Consider the following 26,045-nt stretch of genomic DNA (forward strand, 5'->3'; position numbering starts at 1 on the left):
CCGCCCCCAGAGTTCCTCCTCAGAAACTGCTCAACTGCAGGGGCAAGAAGCGTGTGGCATTGGGGACCCGGAGGGGAAGTGGTGACAGGGACGGAAGGCCAGACCTCCCACACTCACTCATCTGTGATGTGAGAAAGAGCAAACGCAAGAGAAAGCTGGTGTGGTGGGCAGCAGCTGGCAGGAGCTCTGACTGGGACCCAGGGCCAGGTCTCGGACACAAAACCACCAGGATTTCTCACCTCCCAGCAGGGTCGGGGGCCTCAGCCACAAAAACTGTGAGTAGCTTTCTGGTTGTTTTATTTGGGGCCTCTTCCTCCTTCCAGAAAACCTGGGCTGTCACCTTCCCCCGTCCCTCCTGGGATATAGGAAACTGGGTGGGCCTGCCTGGGGTGGGGGGTTGATGTCACAGGAGGACTCCTGGGGTTTTTAAGGACCGGTCACGGAAGACTCAGCGGGTACTGCCCCAAATCCTGTCCACCACGGTCAGGACAGAAGGTGATCATCACCAACACGCAGACGGCCTTACTGTGTGCCAGGCCCTGCTCTGAGGGCCTCCCATAGTTTGATGTATGAGTCCTCACCACAGCGCCGTATACAAGCACTGGTCTCATTCCCCACTTTACGGAAGGCTGCTAAGCCACCAGACCACAGGCACACGGGCATGGAGTGCGAGTGCTGAGCGTGGACGTAGGCCCTGTGACTCCACCGCCTGCTCTTGAAACACCCGACGCTCCTGCGTCACGGGGTGCAGGCTGACTAGCAGACGGTGGGCCAGGAAAGAACCCCGAAAGATGAGAGCCAGAGGAGCACTTAGAGGTCATCAAGTGCCCTCATGTTACAGAAGGAGAAACTGAGGCACAGGAAGACTTGCCTAGGGCAGTTCCGAAATGCAGTGCAGCCTAGAGCACACTAGAGCCAGGAGACCAGGGCCTCCATTCTTGGAGGCTCCACTCAGCAGCACAGGAGTGGAGCCCTGGCGCTGTCTCTGTGACTCTGTGGCCTCAGGCAAACCGCCCACTGGTCTCCCACTCAGCTTCCTCTTCTGAGAAACTCTGCCCGAGACCCGCACCCATGGCCTGTGCTGGACATGACCTCCGGCCCCGGCCCCTTCCCAGCCTGGGCCGTCTCTCCTCTCTCCCTGGGGGCTGATTCCATGATGCTGGTGCGGGATGAGGACTTGTGCTGGGCTCTATACCCCACCTTGTGACCCCCTGGAGGAGGCCCCCTAACCGTCGCTGGGCTCCTGGCATCAATTTCTGCCCACGAAGCGTGTCCTTTACCCTTCGGCCGGTTCAGGGTGTTAAGAACGGCAAACTGGCAGCCCGGCTCAGTGGAGCAGAGCCCTCCAGTGCCAGTCTCTTCTCTTCCTTCCTCCTCTTATTGCACTTATTCATCTTGCCGCCTGCTCTCAGATGTGCATAAATGTTCTTCTATTCATTCTCATCTCAGCACAGTCGATAGAACTCGGAGCCCTCACCCTGCTGAGCTGGCCGGTACTTAAATCTCAGCGTGTACCGAGCTTCCCCCACCCCGACTTGCACCTTCCAGCACCAAACATTGACTCTGAGGGTCACAAACAGCATGGTATGTGGGAGGCCTCCTGCTCTTGATGCCACTCTGGCTCCTCCTAGGATGGATGCCCATTGTTCAAAGGGACTGGGTCTCCTCAAGTCCAACCCTGTCCATTTCCCTGGCATGCCTGGAGTCTGGATACTTTGTCAAACTCAAAGGTTCAACCTCCTTAGGATCAGCCTCCATGGTGTGCCACCTGGCAACTTCACTTCCCCAAGGCAGTTCTGACTCTTTCTCCTTATTTAATACTAGAGGCTGGGTGCACAAAATCCGTGCACTCAGCGCGGGGGGGGGGGGGGGGGGGGAGGGAGGGGAGGGAGGGCGCGGAGAAGGAGGTCCCTCAGCCTGGCCTGTGCCCTCTTGCAGTCCGGGAGCCCTCAGGGGATGTCCGACTGAGGCATCAGACATCCTTAGCCCTGCTGCCGAGGCAAGAGTGGCTCCCATCACTGCTGCTGCACTCGCCAGCTGTGAGCCCAGCTCCTGCATTGAGCATCTGCCTCCTGGTGGTCAGTGCATGTCATAGCGTCTGGTTGTTCTGCTGCTCTGTCAATTTGCATATTAGCCTTTTATTATATAGGATGTGGCCTCTTGGACAAATTACTCACCTCCCTGAGCCTCAGTGGCCTCATCTTGGGAAGAGGGCCACCATTTCCCCAAGGGACTTCCAGGGAGCAGAGCCCAGATCCCCAACACTCGGGGACCATGACCTCTGGCCCCTTCCCCATCTGGGCCACCTCTCTTCTCTCCCTGGCTTTGGATCACAGATACAGGCTCTTTGCTCCCCACCCACCTGGGACAGCAGCTTAACCTTTGTGCTGAGCCAGGTTTCACAGGGTGGGGAGAAAGGCTGTCTTCGAATGGCTTCCGCTTTCTTCAAAAAGTCCCTGGGCTGGGAGGCACAAAGGGTGCACTTTGGGGGGGGCAGGCAGCCCTACGTTACTGAGAAGGAAAACCAAGCCTCAAAGGTGACGGTGATTCGCTCAAGGTCACATGAACAAGTGACAGTGCAGCCAGTGTTTAGTCCAGCCCCGTGGGCTCCAGAACGTGTGCTCTCTACCCTCTCATCCTGTGGAGGACCCAAGTCCCCGCACCAGGTCGGTAGGTGACCTTGGGTGAGTCACATCACCTTTCTTTTTTTTTTAATGTTTTTTTAAAAATATATTTTATTGATTTTTTACAGAGAGGAAGGGAGAGAGATAGAGAGCCAGAAACATCGATGAGAGAGAAACATCGACCAGCTGCCTCCTGAACACCCCCCACCAGGGATGTGCCCGCAACCAACGTACATGCCCCTGACCGGAATCGAACCCGGGACCTTTCAGTCCGCAGACTGACGCTCTACCACTGAGCCAAACCGGCTTCCGCCTCATCACCTTTCTGAAACTCAGTTTCTCCAACTCTAAAAAGGAAGCTATAACAGCTTACCAACCCCCCTCAAAGGGGCGCTTCTTTATTCTCTTAAGTTGGCATTTATGGGGCTTTCACCTCAGGCTAGACCTCTGTTAGCCCTGAGAGCTACCTCGTTCCATCCTCACAACAGCCTCCGAGAGACGCACTGTCACCACCCCCAGCCGAGAGGTGAGAAACTGACACTCCGCTTTACGGCCTTCGAAAGGTCACACAGCTCAGACCCAGGTCCAGAACCAGCCCCAGTGTAAGAATCGAATAGGAGAGCAGGTGTGGGAAGCGCCTGGAAAGCACTAAGGCGTGATGCAGGCTTGAGAAGTGGTCAGCCCTCCACCAGCAGAACTCAGGGAAGGATAAAACCACCCCTTCTCCCCTCCACGTCCTGGGGAGAGGACGCATCCACAGACCACAAGATTGTCCTGCCCAGCCCATGCCACAGGAGAGAAGACCCCAGGTGCCAAGGACAGACAGTGGCAGACAGGGCGGATCAATGGGTAGATCAGGCGGGGAGAGCCCCCAGGTGGGGGAGGAGGGAGGCTGCAGGGATCCCATCCGAATGGGGAGGTTTTGGTGAGACCTCGGGGCAGAAGTAGGTTGGGTTGGGCATCCTGTGGGTTTGGCTGTTTCTCTCCTCCGTGGCCTGCTCCCACCCCTGCAGGGGAGCCCCCGACCCACTGCTCACACAGTAAGTCAGAGGCAGCCCTCCCTCCACAGCCCCCCACCCACCGCTCCCTGGGGGCTGGGGCCGCCCCCGAGTTCCTCTTTGAGAACCACAGCTGCGTTCACGGTGTTGCCTCCGCCAGAATTCAGCGAGTCCCTCTGCTGTGTGTCTCATGGATCTGCTGTGGTCCTGGGGACGCTGACGGAGCCGGACGCAGGGACGGGCGGATGCTGGGAACCAGGGGAAGCAAGATGCTTCTCTAGTCCTCGCACAAGGCCGGTCTTAATAACACTCACCTGACAGACAAGGCCACCGAGGCTCAGACACGGCAGGTAAATGACAGAGACCAGAGTCAGGTCCAGGGCTGTCTTTCCCCAGCTTTTCCCAACAGGAAGGGAGGTCTTCTAGGAGGTTCACATGATCATCACATGACGATCATGGCGCTTGTTGGCATTTATTTAATCCTATCTAATAAAGAGGGAATATGCTAATGGACCCTCACGCCATCTCAAAGATGATGGTGCTCACAGCCAATAAGGAGGGAATATGCTAATTGACTGCCCCACCCTCAAAGATGGCAGCATCCATAGCCAGTAAGGAGGAAATATGCTAATTGACTGCCCTGCTCTCAAAGGTGGTGGCACCCACAACCAATAAGGAGGGAATATGCTAATTGACTACCCCACCCTCAAAGATGGAGGCATCATAGCCAATAAGGAGGAAATATGCTAATTGACTGCCCCACCCTCAAACATTGTGGCACCTACAGCCACAAGATAGCAGCACTCAGTCCCCTCAGCCCTGCCAGGGCGCCTGCCTCTGGAGTCCCCCAATCTCCTCAGCCCCTAGCCACCCAGGGCCAGCCCAAGGTGCAGGCAAGCCCAGGGCGGCCTGAGACTCAGGTAACCAAGGCTGGCTGAGGCTTGCACTACCAGCAGTGGCAGCAGCAGAGGTGTGATGGGGCGTCACCTTCCCCTGATTGCCAGGTCATCTCCTACCCCTGAGGGTTCCCAGACTGTGAGAGGGGGCAGGCCAGGCCCCCCCTCCAGTGCATGAATTTTTATGCACCAGGCCTCTAGTTAGTGAATAATTACTTTACTATTTAAAAAATATATATATTTTTTTCCCAGTGTGAGAGCTTCTTAAGATAAATGGACGAAGCAGCAGTTAGGGTATTATTCTGAGTGAAATAAGTCAGACAGGGAAAGAGAAGTACCATATGATTTCACTTATATGTGGAATCTCAAAAAATAAAACAAAAGAGAAACAAAGCCAAAGATATAGAAAACAAGTTGAGGGTTGCCAAAGGGGAAGGGGCCGAGGGATGGGTGAAATAAAAAAATATGTATTTATGTTAAGGAGGAAACTGTATATATATTAAACACTAGTGTGTATTGTGGTGAGCTACTGCGTGCCCACCTATGGTCAGCAATACATTAGCCTTTACTTATTGAGCTCCTGCTGTGTACACAGGCAGGCGGGTACTCCCTGAGGGCATGGAGATGACAAGACAAGGCCCCATCTGGGAAGGAGAAAAAACAAACGAACCCACAAAAGCAGCAGTTAGTGGTGATCAAACCATCGATGATCTCATGACTTCCCTCCCTGGAGTGGCTTTGGCCGATGTATGATCTTATCCTTATTCTTCTATTGTTTAGTTTATACCCTTAGTGAGACAATGATTAAAGACAGGAAGCCAAAAGGAACTCTGCCATCCACTCCATTTACTCCCTACAGCAGCCCTGGGTGGAGACACTGTCATTATCCCCATTTTACAGATGAGAACACTGAGGCTCAGGGAGGTGAGTCACTGGCCCAAGAGGCCACAGATTACATGAGGGGCCAGAGTCAGAACGCACAACGGTGATGCAGGGCCCTCAAACCTATCCGTGCATTTGCTTCTTATCCTCAGTTGATCCTTCCCTGTCGCTCGCCTCTCTTCACAGAGTCAGGAGAGGGAAAGCCAGGTCACCTTGCACATTGGGTGGTCTCAGTGCTGCTGGGTCTGATACCAAATCCCAGGCCAGAAAGGGTCACATGCTTTCTTCTTCTTCACAGCTATCAGGGACCCAAACCAAACAGACCCACAAACTCCCATGAATTCATTCTGCTGCCGGGGGTTCAGGGAGGGGGCGTGAGGATCAGGTCCCCAGAGGTCAGGCCCTGCTCTGGCCTCTCCTCACCTCTCTCGGCCCGAGTGCCCGCACCAGGTTTAACTTACTAACCACCTCTGTTCAGCCGTCCCTCTGACGCCCTGGCCACTTGGTCACACGCACAGGTCTTGGTGGCTAAAGCCCTGTGAGTCAGCCTGTGCGCTGGTCCCCGTTTCCTCCGGTATAAGGTGGGGGTGACATCCGTCCCCTGGCTGGCGTGGCATGAAGAATACATGACTTAACGTGTGAAGTGTGTAGAACGGTGCTGGTTGCGTTATGTGGGAAGCCCTCATTCGATGTTGCGGGCTACTATTATCGGCAGCCCCAGTGTGTTGCAAGAGCGGGGCCTCCGGAGCTCTTCCCATCATCACCGCCCCATCACCCCCACCTCTGCCCTGCGAACAAGCTGAATTCAGCCTCCACCCCCACCCCCACCCCACTGCTGCAACCCCAGAAACAGCCGGGACCAGAAGTACAGCAGGAACCCCATGCTTTGGGATCTGGCCAAGCCAGGAAGAGATAGACCAGCCTGGAGGAAAACCTCAAGTGATTCAGAATGTCCACCATGAGATTAGCCCCTCCCTGCTCTCTGCTGTCGAGAGAAGCCACCGGGAAGAGTCCTTGTCATCCCCAGGCCCTCCGTCCCCTGGTTACGGTGCCCACAGAGAGCGGGCCGTGGGCAGAAGGGGTGCCCACTACCTCCAGGTGTAATTTTAACAACTTTAACAATGTTCCCCAAGCCCCGACCCCCCAACACACACACACACACACACACACACACACACACACACACACCTCCCAATGGTTAACAACCAAGTTTCCAGCAGTAGCAAGTACCCCCAGGGTGAGGGAGATTTAGACACTGTTATCAGCCATTTATATATAATAAGGCTCAGTTTCCTGCCTTAACTGGTTTGGCTCAATGGATAGAGCATCAGCCTGCGGACTGAAGGGTCCCAGGTTTGATTCCAGTCAAGGGCATGTACCATGGTTGCGGGCACATCCCCAATAGGGAGTGTGTAGGAGGCAGCTGATCGAAGTTTCTCTCTCATCATTGTTTCTAACTCTTTCTCCCTCTCCCTTCCTCTCTGTAAAAAAACAAAAAACAAAAACAAAAACAAACCAAAAAACAAAAACAATAAAAATTAAAAAAAAGACTCAGTTTTCAAAATTTTCTGTAGTAGGTTTTCTTGGTATGAAGGGCATAGGCCTTTTTGTTTCTATTATCAATACAAAAATAGAAACAGCCGGTTTTGGCTCAGTGGATAGAGCGTCAGCCTGCGGACTGAAGGGTCCTAGGTTTGATTCCGGGCAAGGGCATGTACCTTGGTTTTGGGCACATCCCCAGTGCGGGGGTGTGCAGGAGGCAGCTGATCGATGTTTCTCTCTCATTGATGTTTCTATCTCTCTCTCTTCCTCTCAGTAAAAAAAATTGATAAAATGTATTTTTTTTTTTTAAATAGAAACAAAGGGCAGAGAATCAGAGTGATGTGCCCTCTGCCCAGCTGTCCCTATGACACTCCAGAATCAAGGGAGTGATTCTGGGACCTGGTGAAGCAGGAAACAAGGAAACCTGTGCTGCTTATAATATTTCAAGAGGTCCCCCAGAAAGGATAGAGGTCCCGCAGAAAGGATAGAGGTCCCCCAGAAAGGATAGAGGTCCCGCAGAAAGGATAGAGGCCCCCCAGAAAGGATAGAGGCCCCCCAGAAAGGATAGAGGTCCCGCAGAAAGGATAGAGGTCCCCCAGAAAGGATAGAGGTCCCCCAGAAAGGATAGAGGTCCCGCAGAAAGGATAGAGGCCCCCCAGAAAGGATAGAGGCCCCCCAGAAAGGATAGAGGTCCCGCAGAAAGGATAGAGGTCCCCCAGAAAGGATAGAGGTCCCGCAGAAAGGATAGAGGCCCCCCAGAAAGGATAGAGGCCCCCCAGAAAGGATAAAGGTCCCGCAGAAAGGATAGAGGTCCCCCAGAAAGGATAGAGGTCCCCCAGAAAGGATAGAGGTCCCGCAGAAAGGATAGAGGTCCCCCAGAAAGGATAGAGGTCCCCCAGAAGAGAAAGCCACAGGAGCCAACTGAGCCGCCGGGAGCGGCAGAGATGGTGATTACGTCCTGGGCCTGGGTTCCAATGGGCCCTGCCCTTTCGTATGACCTTGGGCAGGCCCTCGGCTCCGCTGCTCCTGTCTCCCTGTCTGTAATACAGAGCGGGTGGTAATAGCACCGCCCTGGTGGCTTGTTGTGAGATTGGCTGAGTTTACATGCAAAGCATGGCGAGCCATTATTACTCAGGCACCTTCCCCGCCCGGACCCCACTCTCCCCGAATTTACGGAGTTCCTAAGTCCTCTTGCCACAGGTCCTCTGAGAGGCCCTTTGGAAACACACACTAAGCCAGGCACGCCCTTCCTGCTGCTGTGCTTCCATCCAGCCATCTTTCCCCCATACAAAGCTCAGTGGTGTCCACTTTGAAAATCTTGCATGGGGTAACTGTCCCTGAGGATTTTCACCGTGCCAGGGAGAATTCCTGCCACCAATTCATTCCACAAGCACTGACCGAGCAGAACACATGCATTTTTTAAAAATACGTTTTTATTAAATTTTTTTTTTAGAGAGAGGAAGGGATAGAGAGATAGAAACATAGAAACATCGATAGAGATAGAAACATGCCTCCTGCATGCCCTCCTCTGGGTATCAAGCCCTGACCAGGAATCAAATTGGTGACCTCTTGGTCCACGGATTGACGCTCAACCACTGAGCCACACTGGCCAGACAATTTCCCTCCTATACTTTATTTTATTTTATTTTATTTTATTTTATTTTATTTTATTTTATTTTACTTTTCATAAAGCTTCCTCCTTCTGAAAACCCTGGAGCACCACTGTTTTTTTTGTTTGTTTGTTTTTTGTTTTGTTTTGTTTTTTTGTTTTGTTTTTTGTTTTGGGTTTTTTTTGGTTGTTGTTTTGTTTTTTATGTGTGTGTGTTTTTTAGTGATTTTTTACAGAGAAGGGAGAGAGTAAAGAGAAACATTGATCAGCTGCCTCCTGCACACTCCCCACTAGGTATGAGCCCGCAACCAAGGTTCATGCCCTTGACTGGAATCAAACCTGGGACCCCTGAGTCTGCAAGCTGACGCTCTATCCACTGAGCCATACCAGTTAGGGCGTCCCTCCTATACTTTAACCACAAAGACATGCACATCAAGCTGAGTGCAGAAACAGAAATGAAAATCCAGTTGCCAGACAATTAAGAGATTTGCCACAAAACAGTTATTTTCATTAAACGTGTTATTCTGATTAACATGTATCAGGTGTGTTGAGTATATTTTTAGCTTGTGAGTTTTATTTTCTAAGACAGTAATAACTGATGCGTGTAACCCACATCAGCGAGAGCTCTGTAGAGTCTGCATCGCTATTCGGAGTAAAGAGGTGCTGAGAGCACAAAGCTGGGAGCTGCTGCGGGCTTTGCTGAGCAGCTCCAGGCCAGCTCTTATGCAGCCCGACAGCACCTCCCGCCCCCCGCCCCCGCCCCCGCCCCCGCCCCCGCCCCGTGTGGTTACTTGCACAACTTCCAGGTTGGAAGGAAGCACCAAAACCCCCTCCTGCTGCAGATGGGCACTCCGAGAAGGGGACTGTCTTGTCTGAGGTTCCCCAGCCGCCAGTTCCTCCCAAAACTGGAACTGGAAGCCACGCTCCTGCCTCGCGGGTCCAAGGCTCCTGTGACTGCAGACCGGCAGGTGGGGACCTCCGCCCCCCCTGGCTGATCACCCATCAGGCTCAGCTTCCTGTTCGCCAAAATCCCACATGGAGAAGGGATCTCCTCCCTCTGCTCTGCCAACACCCTCCTCCCTCCTGCTGCTCACCTCCCTCTGTGACCTCACCCCCACTCCCCTCCACCAGCCCCACGCACAACACAGAGGACTTGTCATCCTCATTCTTCGCCAACTAGCAGAGAAGTTGGGGAAGTGAGGCGAAAGATATGCTATGTACACGTAGTATGTATGACATATACATATGATCTGCCATCGGTGGAGGGCTTGCTGTGGGCCGAGTACTGTGCTAAGCATGACGCTACCCCATTCATCCTCCCGCCTCACCACCACTGAGGAGACAGTTACTATTCGTTATTCCCATTTTACAGACGAGGAAACAGAGGCAAAGAAGCGAGTGACTTGACCCGAGGCACAAAGCTGGCCGTCGGCTGAGCTCCAACTGGACATCAGGGCTGTCTGGCTCCTACGCCCACCAGCCTGACGGGTAAGTCCTTGGGGGAGAGAAGGTTAGGACTCCACCAGGCTGGTGGGGGCAGAACTAGCCCTAGACCAGCTAGTAGTAGTCATGGAGGCGTTAGTGCGTGAAACTGGCCCGAAAAAGAGAGAAAAGAGGTGTGAGTTACCCCTGGGACTAGAGACAAAAGATTGCCTGAACCCCCGGCAGGGTCCCGAAATAGATCCCAGCCCTTTACCCACTTCACCAGATCATCACACAAGGGCTCACGTCCCGCCACTTGCTGTGCCGTTTGGGCAAGTGACCTGCCTTCTCTGAATCTGTTTGCTCAAGGAACACCACCGCGGGTTCACCACCGTGAACACACCATACCTCAGACCATAGCCGAGAGCCTTCCCCCACCGAGCAAACCCAAGTGTGAAAAGCGGTGGGCATTCTTAGCACATTCTCTAAAAGGGAAGTTGCAGGGGGCTTACGGCAGTCAAAAAGAGGAAGAAGATACTACTTAAAAAGATTCAACAAAACTGGCGTGCGGGCAGATTTGAAATCAGTCAGTGAATGGGCTCTTTGCTTGGAGGTGGGAGGGAGAATCCAGAGCAAGAGGACCTAGACTGGGACTGGAATGGACAAGAACTTAGCTCCCAGGACCCACAGCAGGTTTCTTCACGCTTCTGGGTCCCCATTTTCTCATTTATAAAAGATGGAAAATAGCCGAAACCGGTTTGGCTCAGTGGATAGAGTGTCGGCCTGCGGACTGAAGGGTCCCAGGTTCGATTCCGGTCAAGGGCATGTACCTTGGTTGCGGGCACATCCCCAGTGGGGGGTGTGTAAGAGGCAGCTGATCGATGATTCTCTTTCATCGATGTTTCTAACTCTCTATTCCTCTCTCTTAAAAAATCAATAAAATATATTAAAATATATATATATGGAAAATAATAATACCAGCCTCACAGGGTTGTTTGGAGGCTTAAATGAGATACCTGTAGATCAAGCATGTCAAACTCAAAGGCTAACCCGGGCCAAATAAACAAGGTTTAAGTGTATGTGGGCTGCAAAAAACGAAAAGCTTCAATATTCCTAGAAACGTGGGTTTATTTCAATAGAGACATGCTGAATCCAAAGGGCTGAAATAAATGAGTCATCGTTAACAAAAAATACTAGTAATCGAACATTTTCAAAATAGGTTAATATTTTTTCTTGAACATTAACTTACCAGACACTGAAGAACTGCACAAATTATTAAGTGTAACACAAATAAATCTATTTTTCTTGTTCTCCGAAAGCAAACTATTTCCTGTTGCACACACCAAACAAGTCAGTCCAAGACTAATGACCTGGCGGTCGGCTGCTAAAATATTCGCTACTGGTATTAGTGGAGAGAAATGGTGTGCCTTCACGTAAGGCGCATAAGGGAAAGGAATGCAACACGATTGTTGTCATCAGTCATTGGCAAACATTGTAGCTGTTATTAATAATTATGTATAACAGGATATGGTAAAAATTAAGTTATGAAATTTTTATTAAAACGCTTCTGACATATTGTTACATTGGCTGGGCTGCAACAATATTCATTGTGGGCCACATGCGGCCCCCGGGCCGAGAGTTTGACATGCTTGAGCACAAGGCCTAGCACTTTTTGTAAGCAAACAAAAAAGAAAGAAAATGTCAATCTCTGAGCTCCACATATGCTGACTCAGTTGGTTGGGGTGGGGCCTAGGATATGCATTTTCACTGGCATACCACTTTAAGAAGTACTTATCCAGATGTTTTTTGTTTTTGTTTTTTTAAATATATTTTATTTATTTTGTACAGAGAGGAAGGGAGAGGGATAGAGAGTTAGAAACATCGATGAGAGTCATCGATCAGCTGCCTCTTGCACACCCCCTACTGGGGATATGCCCGCAACCAAGGTACATGCCCTTGACCGGAATTGAACCCAGGACCCTTCAGTCCCCAAGCCAACGCTCCATCCATTAAGCCAAACCGGTTTAGGCTATCCAGATGTTTTAGTGATTTTTTAAAAAAGAAATCCCATCCCTCAGTAAATCTTCTTACCTCACTGTTTGGTAATCCTTCCAGAGAACTGACCAAAGATGGGCATTGAGGTGCCATTGAGATTGGCAGTTCTGGTCCCGTCCTTCAGTTGATTGACATTTTTGTGGCCCTGGATTTAAAGTAATGACCGAACTTATGAATAACGTATCTAATATTTCAGGAATTACTTCATGTATTTTTTATTCCTGTTAAGTCAAGATGCCACGTGACTTCCCATCCTTTTAATCAACTAGTTCCAATGCTTCAGGCCAGGGAGTCACTGGCTCGAACGCCTACGTCACCGCTCAGCTTTGACTGTCAAATGAAGCTTTTTATGTATCGTGGCTCCAGGTGGAAAGAGCTATCAAAAGCGAGGCTGCATCAGGAGAGAAAAGGGATTTCTGAACTTCTAAAACTCCTTTTACATATCATTTATTTCTAATTTCATTGGATTCTTATCAGAGAATGAGTGTCTGTAAACTTTCTGCTTTTCATATTTTTTTTTTTGCAGCCATGTACAGGATTGATTTTCCCCTTTTATTTTTTTATTATGATTGAAACATTTTTATTTACTAAAATGGATTTATTTTAGAAAGAGAGAAGAAGACAGAGAGAGACATCAATTTGCTCTTCACTTATTTGTGCATTCATTAAGTGATCCTTGTGTGTGCCCTGGCCAGGGACCGACTATGATTGATTTTTATAATACAGTGGTGCCTCACACAACGAACTCAATTCATTCCAGGAGCAAGTTTGTTATGCAAAAAGTTCGTTATGTGAAACGTGTTTTCCCATAACAATACATGTTAAAAAAAATAATTCGTCTGTAGCATAAAATATGCTAAGATGACATAAAAAAAATATGCTAAGATGACATATTTTTATTTAGATACATCTAAAAACATATTTTTTTTAAAAAAACACACACATTTTTTTAATTTTAAGACAGACTAAGTAGAGTCTACCGAATCTTGCACATCTTCATCCATTTTCTGCTTTTTGGCCGATGGTTTCACGAAAAACCTGTCCAAAGTTCGCTGTGCGAGGCGTTCGTTATGCGAGGCACCACTGTATGTCTTTTTTTTTTCTCCAGTGGATGTCAAATTCTTTGGCAATTAAAATAAGTGCAGTAATTAAAACAGTAAAAATAAGTAATTATTTAATCTGCATATAAAGGATGCAGGGACTAGCTTCCCTAGTCACAGAGGCAGAAACTGAGGCTCAGAGCGTTTGAGTAACTTGCCCCAAGGTCACGTGGCCCACCAGGGGCAGAGCTGGGGTTTGCATCCAATGACATTTCATGCCTGAGCCTCGTGGGGAGAGGCCTCAGAAACCTTGCAGCCCCATTCCTCCTGGGAAGGAGGCTGAAGTGAGACAGACAGATGAGGACTGAAGGTCCAAGGAAAATACGTGTCCATACATCATGTGACCCCACAGACCCCGGGGTAGGCGTGAGAAGAGTGAAGGGACAGCAAGCTTGGGATGGAATCCTTCAGCTCCACCGGGCAGACTCATGGGGTTTAATTGACAACCAATAGACATTTGAGAGTAATATTGTAGAGGAGACTGCAATGATAATGTTTTGCCCCAATTCTGTGAATTAACTAATTTTTTCCTAAAGGACTGTTTAACTAAATTAGGGCAGTTTAACTAAAAGCAAAGCACTATAAACCATTTAAAGAAGCAATAAATGAATCAGGAGCCAACCTTGAATGACCCAGGCCGGTAGGCCTGCATTGCATTTAGTTCTGAGCATGCTAGCAGCTGGGGAAAAAGGAAACACAGAAGTCTGTCTGAAGAATCTTCCTTTTTCCCTAGCAGATGTTCATTCATTCATTCAGTCAGTCAATTTAAAAATATTTAAGTGCCTACTTTGTGCCAGGCCCTGTGCTCAAGACCTGGAAATCCCAGGAGGAGCGTATGAAAGAAATCAGTTTGGGGAAGGGGGAAAAAACAAACCCTTTGACAGCCCTTTGCATCTCTCCTCATTGTCTGCCTGTCATCAATAAGCTTCTCCTGCCATTTGTATCACCAGAGAGATTTTAAGTTCCTTCCCTCATGTGCTGTTCCACCTCTCCGACGAATCCACGTCGGAAGGCACTATCCTGTGGTTTGTTTACAAGGTCAAAGAGCCTGGACAGTGCCAACCTTCCAGGTCACTTTCTGCTTTAGTCCTGCTGCTTGTGGTTCCCATCTTTTCCCGCAAGTCTGGTTGCCCGGGTCAGGAGCACGGTGGTGAGAAGGTCACGGTGAGGCGCAGGGGGAACGAGGACCAGGACCGAGGAGTGATGTCTGCCCATGGGCTTGGGAATGAGGGATGGTGGCTCAGGGGCCATCTAAATGCCTCATTCATAAGGGCCGCTTTGCTCATGAAAAGCTCTCCACCAAAAATCCCCTGGGGGCTGTTTTGGGTAGAAAGGGCAGAAGAAGACAGAGATGTGTCCACTCCCTGACCCGGGCTCTCCTCTCAAAATGAGAAACTCACAGCCCAGAAGCTCGATGAGACGTGGACACGAATAAGAGAAGGCAAACAGTGATCCATGCAGGCTCCATGACTCATCTCCTTGGAGGGTGAGAAGAAACCAGAGGGTGCTGCCTGGAGGAGGTGGATTTTCATATAGGCTTTGAAAAAAATAGGTGAGATCTGGGAAAGGAGCAGAGCCTACAACGCCAAACTCCAGAAAACCTCCTCGCAGCTGTCACCAAGTGCTATCAAGCCCGGAGGGGGACTAGGAACAGAAAGGTGGCATAAAGCTGGACATGGCTGGACATAGTGCCAAGAGCAGCCTGGGAAGTAGGTCGAGAGGGTCACCTTGCCCTAGTACTGACGGATTGTTCATGGCAGGTCAAACAGGTTTTTAAAACTGTGTCGCTGGCTCAGACCCTGAGCTCTCAGTCAAAGGCCAGACTTATGCCAAAACCGGTTTGGCTCATAGATAGAGCATCAGTCTGCGGGACTGGAGGGTCCCAGGTTTGATTCCGGTCAAGGGTATGTACATTGGTGGTGGGCACATCCCCAGTAGGGGGTGTGCAGGAGGTAGCTAATGGATGTTTCTCTCTCATTGATGTTTCTAGCTCTCTATCCCTCTCCCTTCCTCTCTGTAAAAAACCAATTATATATATATATATATATATATATATATATATATATATATATATGGAGAGAGAGAGAGAGAGAGAGAGAGAGAGAGAGAGAGAGAGAGAGAGAGAGAGGCCAGACTTAGGCACAGAATCCTATAAAGAATCCTATAGGCTAATGATTGAGGGTCTCCCGCCTTTCTTAGACTGCCGGCACCTGCCAGCAACGAACAGTACCTGAATGAGGGGGTGAGGATAAGAAAAAGACAGACAAGAACAGATGGGTTGGGAGGGCTCAGACCTGAGGTCTGCAGCCCCGAATTTTATTTTTCCAACCTTTAAACACAATTCTGAAGGAGGAAATATTTATTTCAGGCAATCGTGCAGGTGGCCGTTTCTGCTAACACGATGAGTTCCTGTACGGATAAGTTCCTTCAGCACCTGACCTTTTACAACCATCTGACCTCTTAAATCGCAGCTCCTTCTCTGTCAGCAGGCTCCTATCAATTGTTTTACCCTGAAGTAAAGACATCTGCAGTTAGCAGCATTCCTAGGGGTAGTAGTAATTTTCCACTGAGGTTAATGGAAAAGGAGGGGGTGGCACATGGAGAGCGGTGTCCTACACCCAGGCCTGCATTCAGGCACAGAGGACCCCTGCATTCAGGGCAGCTCCCCACAATAGGCACGGACAGTACACCAGGCACATCGCCACGAGTTTCGTCAACGTCTGTCCCTTCATCTGCACAGCGATGCGATGTGGGCAGCATTTCTCCAGGTTTACAGATGAATGAGACAGGGGCTCAGGGAGGTGAAGTGACTTGCCCCATGGCACATTGGCCATCAGGTCCAGACCCGGTTTGAACCCAGGGAGGTCTGGTTGCAAAGCCTGTGCCACTGGGATCCCACGTGCTAACGATAAATACATACATAAATCACTCGGTCAACCCGCCTGCTTTAAAGATGAGAAAAGAAAGGCCCAGAAAGGAGAAGGGACATGCCCACAGTCACTCAGGAGCAGAACAGGGACTGGAAAACAGGCCTCCATTTCCCCCGTCAGAGATAAAAGCCGCGCTTTTGGCCCCCAGCCTCAGCTTCCGATGGCAAGGGGTGTAGCCACAGGGGGGAGTCATGCTCCTTCTCACCCCACATGTTCTTCTCACCTCACGTGCTGGCCGCCCGCCGTGCCCTCAGTGTCAAACCTGGCAGGCATGGTGCGGCCACCTGTGAGGGTGGCATTGTTTTACTTCACACTTTCACTTCGGGTCAGAAAACCCCCGGGCGCAGCTTTTCCGGAGCGGTTCCCACGGCCCCGCAGTTCCCTCCCGGGTGGGCGCTGAGCCTGAGCCGGGCCGGGCGGCAGGCCCTGCACCCACAGCAGCGTGGGCACCCTCTGGGCAAAGACTGTCAGGTGGGGCTTTGGCGTCTTTCTTAGGTGGGGAAAGCACTGGTTGGTTGGTTGGTTGGATGGTTGGTTGGTTGGTTGGTTAGTTGGTTGGTTGGTTGGTTGGTTGGTTGGTTGGTTAGTTGGTTGGTTAGTTGGTTGGTTGGTTGGTTTCTTTGAATCTTACATGTGTATGGTGTCAGGGTCAGAAAATGTCTTTGCATGCCCCAGTGGCTCTTCGTATTTGGAGCTGCAGTGACACACTGATAAAAAATACAAAAACTGCTGAAACCGGTTTGGCTCAATGGATAGAGCGTCCGCCTGCAGACTGAAAGGTCCCGGGTTTGGTTCCGGTCAAGGGCATGTACCTTAGTTGCAGGCACAACCCCAGTGGGGGGTGTGCAAGAGGCAGCTGATCGATGATTCTCTCTCATCGATGTTTCTGACTCTCTATCCCTCTCTCTCTTCCTCTCTGTAAAATATCAATAAAATATATATATTTTTAAAAATACGAAAACTGGCCAGTGTGCTCAGTGGTAAGAGCATTGGCCCATGCACAGAAGGGTCACTTGACTCAGTGGGTAGAGCATCAGCCTGCAGACAGAAGGGTCCCAGGTTCAATTCGGGACAAGGGCACATGCCTGGGTTGCAGGCTTGATTCCCAGTAGGGGGTGTGCAGGAGGCAGCCAATCAGTGATCCTGTCATCATTGATGTTTCTATCTCTCTCTCTTTCTCCCTTCCTCACTGAAATCAATAAAGAAATACATGTTAAAAGGGGAGGGGGGGGGGTGGTGGAAAGGCCTGGCCTGAGGGAGATCAGCAGTCGATGTGGTTTTCCCAAAGGCAACGGGACAGGCATTGTCATTGTCATTTCAAAAAGGAGAAAAGGGACCCAGCAGGTTGAAGGGACTTGCCCAGAGTCACATGACCAGCCATGGCTAAGGTGGAAGAGAGCGCCGTGCAGCGCAGCAAACACCCAGAAGGCTTTGCCCGGAGGAAGGCCCTTCTAGAAGCCAGAGGCTCTGATGCCGAAGGGGTTTGTCTGCCAGAGGGAAGCCGGGCAAGCGCTGGTCTCCTGCTGCTCCGCGCATTCTGTGGTTGTCTTTGGGGACCTCCATCCAGATGCCTGGGTTTTGAGCCCTGACTTAATCTGGACAACAGCCACAGGCTGGGGGCCATGCCAGGCCTGGGGGAGGCGCCAAGGTGGCCACCCTGTCCCCAGGCCCCCCGCTTCTAGGCTGGACTCCGCATGGGGTAAGCCTTTCTCTGATGGTGGTGGGGCTGTTTTCTAAGGGAAATATGAAAAGAGAGTTGGGGCAGGGGTGCAGGAGGAAGCTTCCAGAAGTGTCAGGTGAAGAGGTGGGAGCTGAGAAAGGCTTGCACTCTGCCACTCAGTCGTGACTGACCGTGACCGGGGCTGAGAACTCAGCTGGCACCATTTCCTGGCTCAGCTCAGGAGCGATCCAGGCAGCATTCAGCTCAGGGCCTGTCTCAGGGAAGCCCCTGGCAGCGGGTCTGGGTAGGGTGTCTTTGGTTTTTGTGTGTGTGTGTGTGTGTTTTTAATATATTTTACAGAGAGGAAGGGAGAGGGATAGAAAGTTAGAGACGTCAATGAGAGAGAATCATCGATCAGCTGCCTCCTGCACACCCCCTACTGGGGATGTGCCCGCAATCAAGATACATGCCCTTGACCGGAATCGAACCTGGGACCTTTCAGTCCGCAGACCGACGCTCTATCCACTGAGCCAAACCGGTTTTGGCTGGGTAGGGGTCTTTGTGCTCACAGCACAGGAGTTCTGTCTTGTGGCTTGGGGTGTGGAGTCTAGTTCTAGCTCTGCCGCTAACTCACTGGGTGGCCTCTGGCCGATGACATCCCCAGCCTCGGACTGTTTCCTCGATGGTAAAATGATGGAGTGGGATTAAATCAGAGGTTTTCAGTCTGTGTCTTGGAGCCTGAGAGCTCCGCAAAAGAACCTGGGTCGATAGGCCAAGCTTGTGGGTTCAGTCCCTGAATCAGGGCACATATAAGAATCAACTGATGAAAGCATAAAAAGGGGGAACAGCCCTGGCTGGTCTGGCTCAGTGGATAGAGTGTCTGGTCTGCAGACTGAAGGGTCCCAGGTTCGATTCCAGTCAAGGGCACATGCTTGGGTTGTAGGCTCAGTCCAACATGCAGGAGGCAGCCAATCAATGATTCCCTCTCATCATTGATGTTTCTATCTCTCTCTGAAAACAACAAATCTCTCTCTCTCTTCCTCTTTTTCTATAAAAATATAAAATAGCTAGCTTCAGTCTCTGTCAACATTTTCTGTTCTTCATTGTTTCCCCATGTCATTAATTTCTGCTGGTATTATTTGTTTCCTGCTTTTGTGTGTGAGTGAGTGTGTGTGTGTGTGTATGTGTGTGTGTGTGTGTGTGTGTGTGTGTGTGTGTGTTTTCCATTGATCTTTAGAGAGTGGAAGGGAGGGAGGAGAGGGAGAGAAAGAGAAAGAAGCATGGACTTCATGTCGACCAGTTGTCTCCCAAACTCGCCCCAACTGGGGCAGGGAATCGAACCTGCAACCAAGGTACGTGCCCTTCACTGGGAATCGAACCCGAGACCCTCTGGTCCTTGGGCCAATGCTCTAACCATTGAGCAACCAACCAAGGCTGCTTTTTCTTTTTCTTTTTACATTCATGCTGTTGTTCATTTTCTAATTTTGTGAGTTGCATATTTAGTCTTTTTTTTCTTTCCTAATATGAGCATGTGAGGCTATAAATTTTTTTCTCAGTACCATGCAGATGCATCCCACAAATTTTAATATGTTACAATTCTACGTATTTTCCTTTATGATCTTTCTGACCCAGAAGTTATTCAGAAGTGTGTTTTTAAAGCTTCACACCCAGGAAATTTGTTAATTATGTTTGTTTTTTATTTAAATTCTTTATTGTTTAAAGTGTTAGTTATATTTTTTAAGTTCTTGATTTTTAAGTAAATTGTACTGTGGTCAGGGATCATAGTTCATATGTTACAGATTATTTTAAAGTTGTTGAAATTTACTCTTCACCTAAGCCTTGGGTAAATAAGGTTATCTTAAACATTTAGCAAATGCTCACATTTGCTTGAAAACAATGTGGATCCCCCAATTATTGGGTACTGAGTTCCACAGATGACTATTAGATCAAGCTTATTGACTACATGTTCAAATCTTACACATCCTATTAATCAGTATTTTGTCTGCTTAATCTGTCAGCTTCTGATAAAGGAATGCTAAAATCATACACAATTCAATTTCACTTTAATTCAATTTTACAAATAGTTATTGACTAGCTGCTGTGTACCAGATATTATCCTTATATCAGTGAACAAAATAGTCAGATTTTTTAATGGTGTATAAAGTTTAGTGGAACGAACAGCCAATGAGCAATAAAACATAATAAATAGGGCTGAAACTAGTTTGGCTCAGTGGATAGAGTGCCTTCAGACTGAAAGGTCCCAGGTTCAGTTCCAGTCAAGGGCATGTACTTTGGTTGCGGGCACATCCCCAGTGGGGGGTGTGCAAGAGGCAGCTGATCGATGATTCTCTCATCCATGTTTCTAATTCTCTATCCCTCTCTCTTCCTCTCTGTAAAAAAAAATCAATAAAATATATTTTTTAAAAACATAATAAATAGGTAAATTATGTAGAGTAAATTATATGTTAGAATGTGGTAAGTGGTATGCAAAAGAGAGAGAGAGAGAGAGAAAAGAGTGAGGGAGACCAGAAGAGTAGATGCGTGGTTCGGTAGATGTATTACAGTATTAAATAGTGTGGTAGGGTAGATAGAAAGGTAAAATTTGAGCCAAAGCTTGAAGAAGGTGAAAGACTGAGCCAAGCACATGTGTGGAGAAAGTGTTCAGGCAGAGGGACAGCCAGTGCAAAGGCCCTGTGGTAGGAGGTTGGAGCGATCAGGAAGCCAGGGTGGCTAACGCTGGTTGACCAAGGGAAGCACGGCAGTAGGGAGGTCGGAGAGGAAATGAGTCCAGAACACAGAGAAGGCCACTGTAGGCGGTTCGGATTTCACACGGAATGGAATGGGACCCGTTCAGGGTTGGGACAGTGGGATGATCTGACATATTTTTAAAGGATCACCTTGGATGTTGTGTTGAAATTAGACTAAAGATGGGTCTTGGTAAAAGCAGGGAACCCAGTTAATATTGCAGTAAACCTGACAAGATATAATGACTGATTTTAAAAAGCCTAAATTAGCCAAAACTGGTTTGGCTCAATGGATAGAGCGTCGGCTTGGGGACTGAAAGGTCCCGGGTTCGATTCCGGTCAAGGGCACATACCTTGGTTGCGGGCATATCCCCAGTAGGGGGTGTGCAAGAGGCAGCTGATCGATGACTCTCTCTCATCGATGTTTCTAACTCTCTATCTCTCTCCCTTCCTCTCTGTAAAAAATCAATAAAATATATTTTTTAAAAAATAAAAAGCCTAATTAAATCAATGCCTTGATTCATTTGCTAAATAAAGTTTCAACTCTATTCATCCTCTCGTTTTGTGTTATTGTCATTCACAATTTTACTTCCACTTTGTTTTATACCCTTCAAATCAGTCATTATTATTATTACTATGGCTTTATACAGACATTTTAAAATTTAATACATTTGTCAACTTATTCTCAACTTCTTGCCTTCCGTTCTTCTCTCTATGAAGAATTTCTTTTCTTCTGATGGTATATCCTTTAGATGTTCCATCAGCAAAGGTCTGTTAGTGGACAATTCTATTTGTATTTCTTTATTTTGAGTGATAGTTTAGCTTCTTTCCCTTTATCTTCTGGTTACTATAGTTGCCCTTGGGGAATCTGCTTTTAAATTGAATTACGATTCCTTTGCAGATATCATATCTTTTCTTTCTGGTTGCTTTTAATTTTTTTTCTTTTTGTCTTTGATGTTCTGGAGTTTTATTATAGTATTTGAGGCCTGGTCCATGAATTCATGCACTGGTAGGGTCCCTCAGCCTGGCCTGCGCCCTCTGGCAATCTGGAACCCCTCAGGGGATGTCAGACTGCTGGTTTCAGCCAGATCCCTGCAGGCCAGGCTGAGGGACCCCACCAGTGCACATGCATATAAGATTTTCGGTTAATCTCTTCTTTCCCTCTCCCTTCTTCCTTTCCCTCTGAGATTCATCAGTCTGTTCCATGTTTCCATGCCTGTGTGTTGAGTGCCTGCCCCCTGGTGGTCAGTGCATGTCATAGCTACCAGTCAAACAGTTGAACCGTTGCTTAGGCTTTTATATATATAGATATGTGAATGTGGAATTAGTTTGTTTTTTAAATTCTGTTTGAAGTTCCCTGTGATTGCAGAATCTGAGAAGTCATGTCCAGGAGAATTCTGGACAGCTCTCTACTGTCATCTTTGAATACTGCCTCCTTACTGCCCACCATCAGTTCTATTCTTCCCTTTTGAAATTTCAGCTAGATATATTTAATCCTTTTCATTCAATCCTCCATGTCTCTTAAGCTCTCTTTCATGTTTCCCATCTCTTTATCTCCTTATGCTGCATTCTGAGAAATTTCTTCAGATCTACATTCTAGATCAGTGGTCAGAAACTCATTAGTCAACAGAGCGGCAAATGGTGGCTCACAAGCCGTATGTGGCTTGCAAGCCACAGTTTGCCTATCACTGTTCTAGATCCATGCTGTTCAATGAGTCATTTGTGCTCTTTAACCTGCTCTTAAGGATTTCTCTTTTCAATACTTTATTTTTTACTTACAAAATTCTGCTTGATTCTTTTTCAGATCTGCCCAGTGACTCATTATGTACTCATGTTTTTTATTCCGTATTGTTTAATAATATTAATTATAACATATACCCAATAATTACATGAAGTGCCTGGAAGTCTAATTCTACTGTCAGACATTTCTGCTAACTCATATTCGTGTTTCCTTATGCACTTTGTAATTTTGCATTATGAGCTTAAATTCCATGGGCCTTTATATGTGGGAATTATGTGTGACCTAGATAGAAAGCATATCCCTCTAGAGAAATTTTGAGTTTGTTTTCTAATAATATCCAATAATGTCCCATATGATAGTTGGGTGATTTTTTTTCTGAATATTTAGGATATACTTATACTAAAAAATGATTTATTCCCTGACATTCAAATTTATTAATATCTGGCCTCCTATATTTCATCTGACAACCTACTGGTATGAAGCCATGGTCTTGCCTCCCATTCCTAAATAGTTGTTTAAACGTCAGCATCTTATTTACCAAAACAAAAAACAAAAAACAAAAACAAAACACTAAAGCAAAAAAAAAACAAAAACCCCTCCATCTGATCACTCTGGATTTCATTTTTCTTGGTTTTGTTTCCTCTTGATTTCTGAGGATGGGAGATTTGCCTTACTTTCAAAGGGAAGTCTTAAGATTAGTCTTTTTGAAAACAAAAGGCCAAAAAGCTTGCAGGCCACTTCTGCTTCTTACATTTCCACATACCTCTCCTAAGGCAGTCGGGGCAGGCCTGTGCCCCGCTAGAATGGAGAAGAGGCAAAGTAGAGAGGAACAACATAGAAATGGCTATTTCGACAAGTCCCTCTGCACAGATAAGAGGTTTGGCTAGCGTCAGAGCTTGTGTGAGGCCATTCCTGTGCTGACTGAAAAAGACTCGTTTCTCCTTCTCAGTGCACCACCGTGAAGACTTCTTGGCAAGCCCGGCAGGACCCAAAGGACTCGCTCCATGGAGGGATGCTCGGTGGCGACGTCAGCCAATGGCTCCGAGGACGGCTTGGATTTCAACCCCATGAAGGAGTACATGGTTCTGAGCACGCAGCAGCAGATAGCGGTGGCGGTGCTGTGCACCCTCCTGGGCCTGCTGAGCGCCCTGGAGAACCTGGCCGTCCTCTACCTGATCCTGTCCTCCCGCCGGCTCCGCAGGAGGCCCTCCTACCTGTTCATCAGCAGCCTGGCGGCCGCCGACTTCCTGGCCAGCATGGTCTTTGCTTGCAACTTCGTGAACTTCCACGTCTTCCAGGGCGTGGATTCCAAGGCCGTCTTTCTGCTGAAGATTGGCAGCGTGACGCTGACCTTCACGGCCTCGGTAGGCAGCCTGCTGCTGACCGCCATCGACCGCTACCTCTGTCTGCGCTACCCGCCCACCTACAAAGCCCTGCTCACCTGTAGGAAGGCCCTGGTGACCCTGGGCATCATGTGGGTCCTCTCGGCATTCGTCTCCTACCTGCCCCTCATGGGGTGGACTTGCTGTCCCAGCCCCTGCTCCGAGCTCTTCCCGCTGATCCCCAACAACTATCTGCTGGGCTGGCTCCTGTTCATCGCCCTCCTCTTCGCCGGCATCCTCGTCACCTACGGGCACGTCCTCTGGAAGGCCCACCAGCACGTGGCCAGCCTGGCTGAGCACCGGGATGGGCAGGCGCCAGGAATGACCCGGATGAGGCTGGATGTGATGTTGGCCAAGACCCTGGGGGTGGTGCTGGCTGTTCTCTTCGTATGCTGGTTCCCGGCCCTCGTCCTCATGGTCTACAGCCTGGCCACCCCGCTGAGTGACCAGGTCAAGAAGGTCTTTGCCTTTTGCTCCTTGCTCTGCCTCGTCCACTCCATGGCCAACCCCATCATCTACGCCCTGCGGAGCGGGGAGCTCCGTGCCTCTGCCCGCCACCGCCTGGCCTGCTGGAAGAAGCACCTGCGGGGCCTGGGGCCTGAAGGAAAAGAAGAGGGGCCGAGGTCCTCGGTCACTGAGACAGAGGTCGACGGGAAAGTCACCCCGTGGGCAGATTCCAGGGGTCTGTACTGCTCTGACTGACGACGCGGCCTCGTTCGGAGTTTGGAACCAGCCACGTCAGAAATCATGTCACTTCCTGGAGAAGAGAGAGCAGTCTTGACCCTCTCATCTCACTGGAACCAGCCCCCGAGGCCTTGACACCTACCCTTTTTTGCTGATGAGAGTTGGCATTCCTGGAGAGTGCCTGGTCATGCTTACCTGCACAGCTGGGCCCTGTTGGGAGCGGTCACGTGGGCAGGAGGCAAGACATGTGGGACAGGCTCAGTGCATGTCAGGCCAGGAAAACCTCCTCGACAAGATGGCTTAGTGCCTGCCTTCTCCAGAGACCACGGAGCCAGGGGGAACCTTCAGGCTCAGCAACGAGGGGCTCGGAGGAAATGTGAGAAGAACAGATCCTTCTCCTGGGATCTCAGGGTCTGGGTGGCTGTTTGGCCAGCCCTTGTTCCTGCTCAACTGTTGGGGCCTTCTTGGTTCTAAGTCACCCCTTCCCACTGAGGATCTTTTTAGGTTACCCTATCCCACTGAAGACCAAGAAGTGTGATTCGATGAGGATTTGTGGGTGTGGATCCCCCTCTTTCGGAGGCAGCTGACAGCCCTCCAGTTAAGGGCATCTTGTTATTAAGGCAATGGTCCTCTTTTTTATTTCAGAGAGGAAGGGAGAGAGAAATGGAAACATCAATGATGAAAGAGAATCTTTGATAGGCTACCTTCTGCACGTGGCATGTGTCCTTGACTGGAATCGAACCCGGGACCCTTCAGTCCACAGGCTGATGCTCTATCCACTAAGCCAAACCAGCTAGGGCTAAGGTATGCTGGCAATGGTCCTCTTTGACTCCTGATAATCCCCATTCACAACCACTGTAACCTCTTAGGTCTCTGGAGAATACGGAGGCTGGGGTCACTTGAGACACAGAATCTTCAGAGAAATTTTTTTTTAATAGCATAGGTGGAGATTTATTGAAGAACAAGTACTGACTCCCACGTGGGGAGAGGAAAGAGTCCCACAGAACTCACTCCCACATCGGGAGGGGGAAGAGTCCCCCAGAGAACTTTATTGACCCTGTGACGTCCTACTTGGTGGCACCACTGGCAGTGGCAGTGGCCCAGTCTAACCCAACTCCAAGAAAAAGGAAGTTAGTCACCAAGTTTTTATAAATCCCCACATTGTTCTCACTCATTCTGAGTTCAGGCCTTTTTATCTCCTCCATACCCCATGGCAAATAATAAACAGAGCAAGTAGTAGGAATTTCTTTACGACGTGTTAGGCACAGGGCAGACATCCCACAGTCCGTTATCTCCAGCAAGAACACAGCCCAGGCTTTTGAAGACCCCAGGACACCATTATTTTGCATCTCAGGCAGCCTGGGTTCCTAGCAGAGGGGCTTAATAAAATAGAAGGCAAGAGAAATGCTGGTGGCAGGAGAATGGCAAGGAATTCTAATGCAGGTCTTTAGGACCAAAGACAAAATAAATGGAAGAAGGTGATTAAACATGTCTTCATTGAGTAATTCATAAGACAAGGTGTCCACTACTCATTCACTCATTCACCCATCCCATAATACATGCCGGGATCTGCGCTAGGTCCTGAATGTCCAGCCATAAATGAGACTCCGCCCCTGTCTAATGGTGGGGAGAGAGTAAATAAATGAATAAGACCAGTATAGGGTACAATGAAAGAAATCAAGGATTGTCAGGGTCATGTGATAAGGATTAATTGAGACAGCTTTAGGTAGGGCAGACCTACTAGGTGCTCTGGTCATAGATACCAGCTGACCTGTA

General features: G+C 49.1%; 1 protein-coding gene across 1 annotated transcript; it reads left to right on the plus strand.

Moving 5' to 3' along the window:
• The first annotated feature begins 129 nt into the window (after nt 1-129).
• On the plus strand, nt 130-26,045 carry CNR2 (cannabinoid receptor 2). The gene is made up of 3 exons (XM_084875060.1): nt 130-275; nt 9,924-10,039; nt 23,153-26,045. Exon 3 carries the CDS (start codon nt 23,208-23,210, stop codon nt 24,285-24,287), a length of 1,080 nt encoding a protein of 359 aa, XP_084731186.1. The 5' UTR covers nt 130-275; nt 9,924-10,039; nt 23,153-23,207; the 3' UTR covers nt 24,288-26,045.

The sequence above is a fragment of the Pipistrellus hanaki genome (genome assembly GCF_964339955.1).
Source record: "Pipistrellus hanaki genome assembly, chromosome: 2".
Classification (NCBI taxonomy): domain Eukaryota; kingdom Metazoa; phylum Chordata; class Mammalia; order Chiroptera; family Vespertilionidae; genus Pipistrellus; species Pipistrellus hanaki.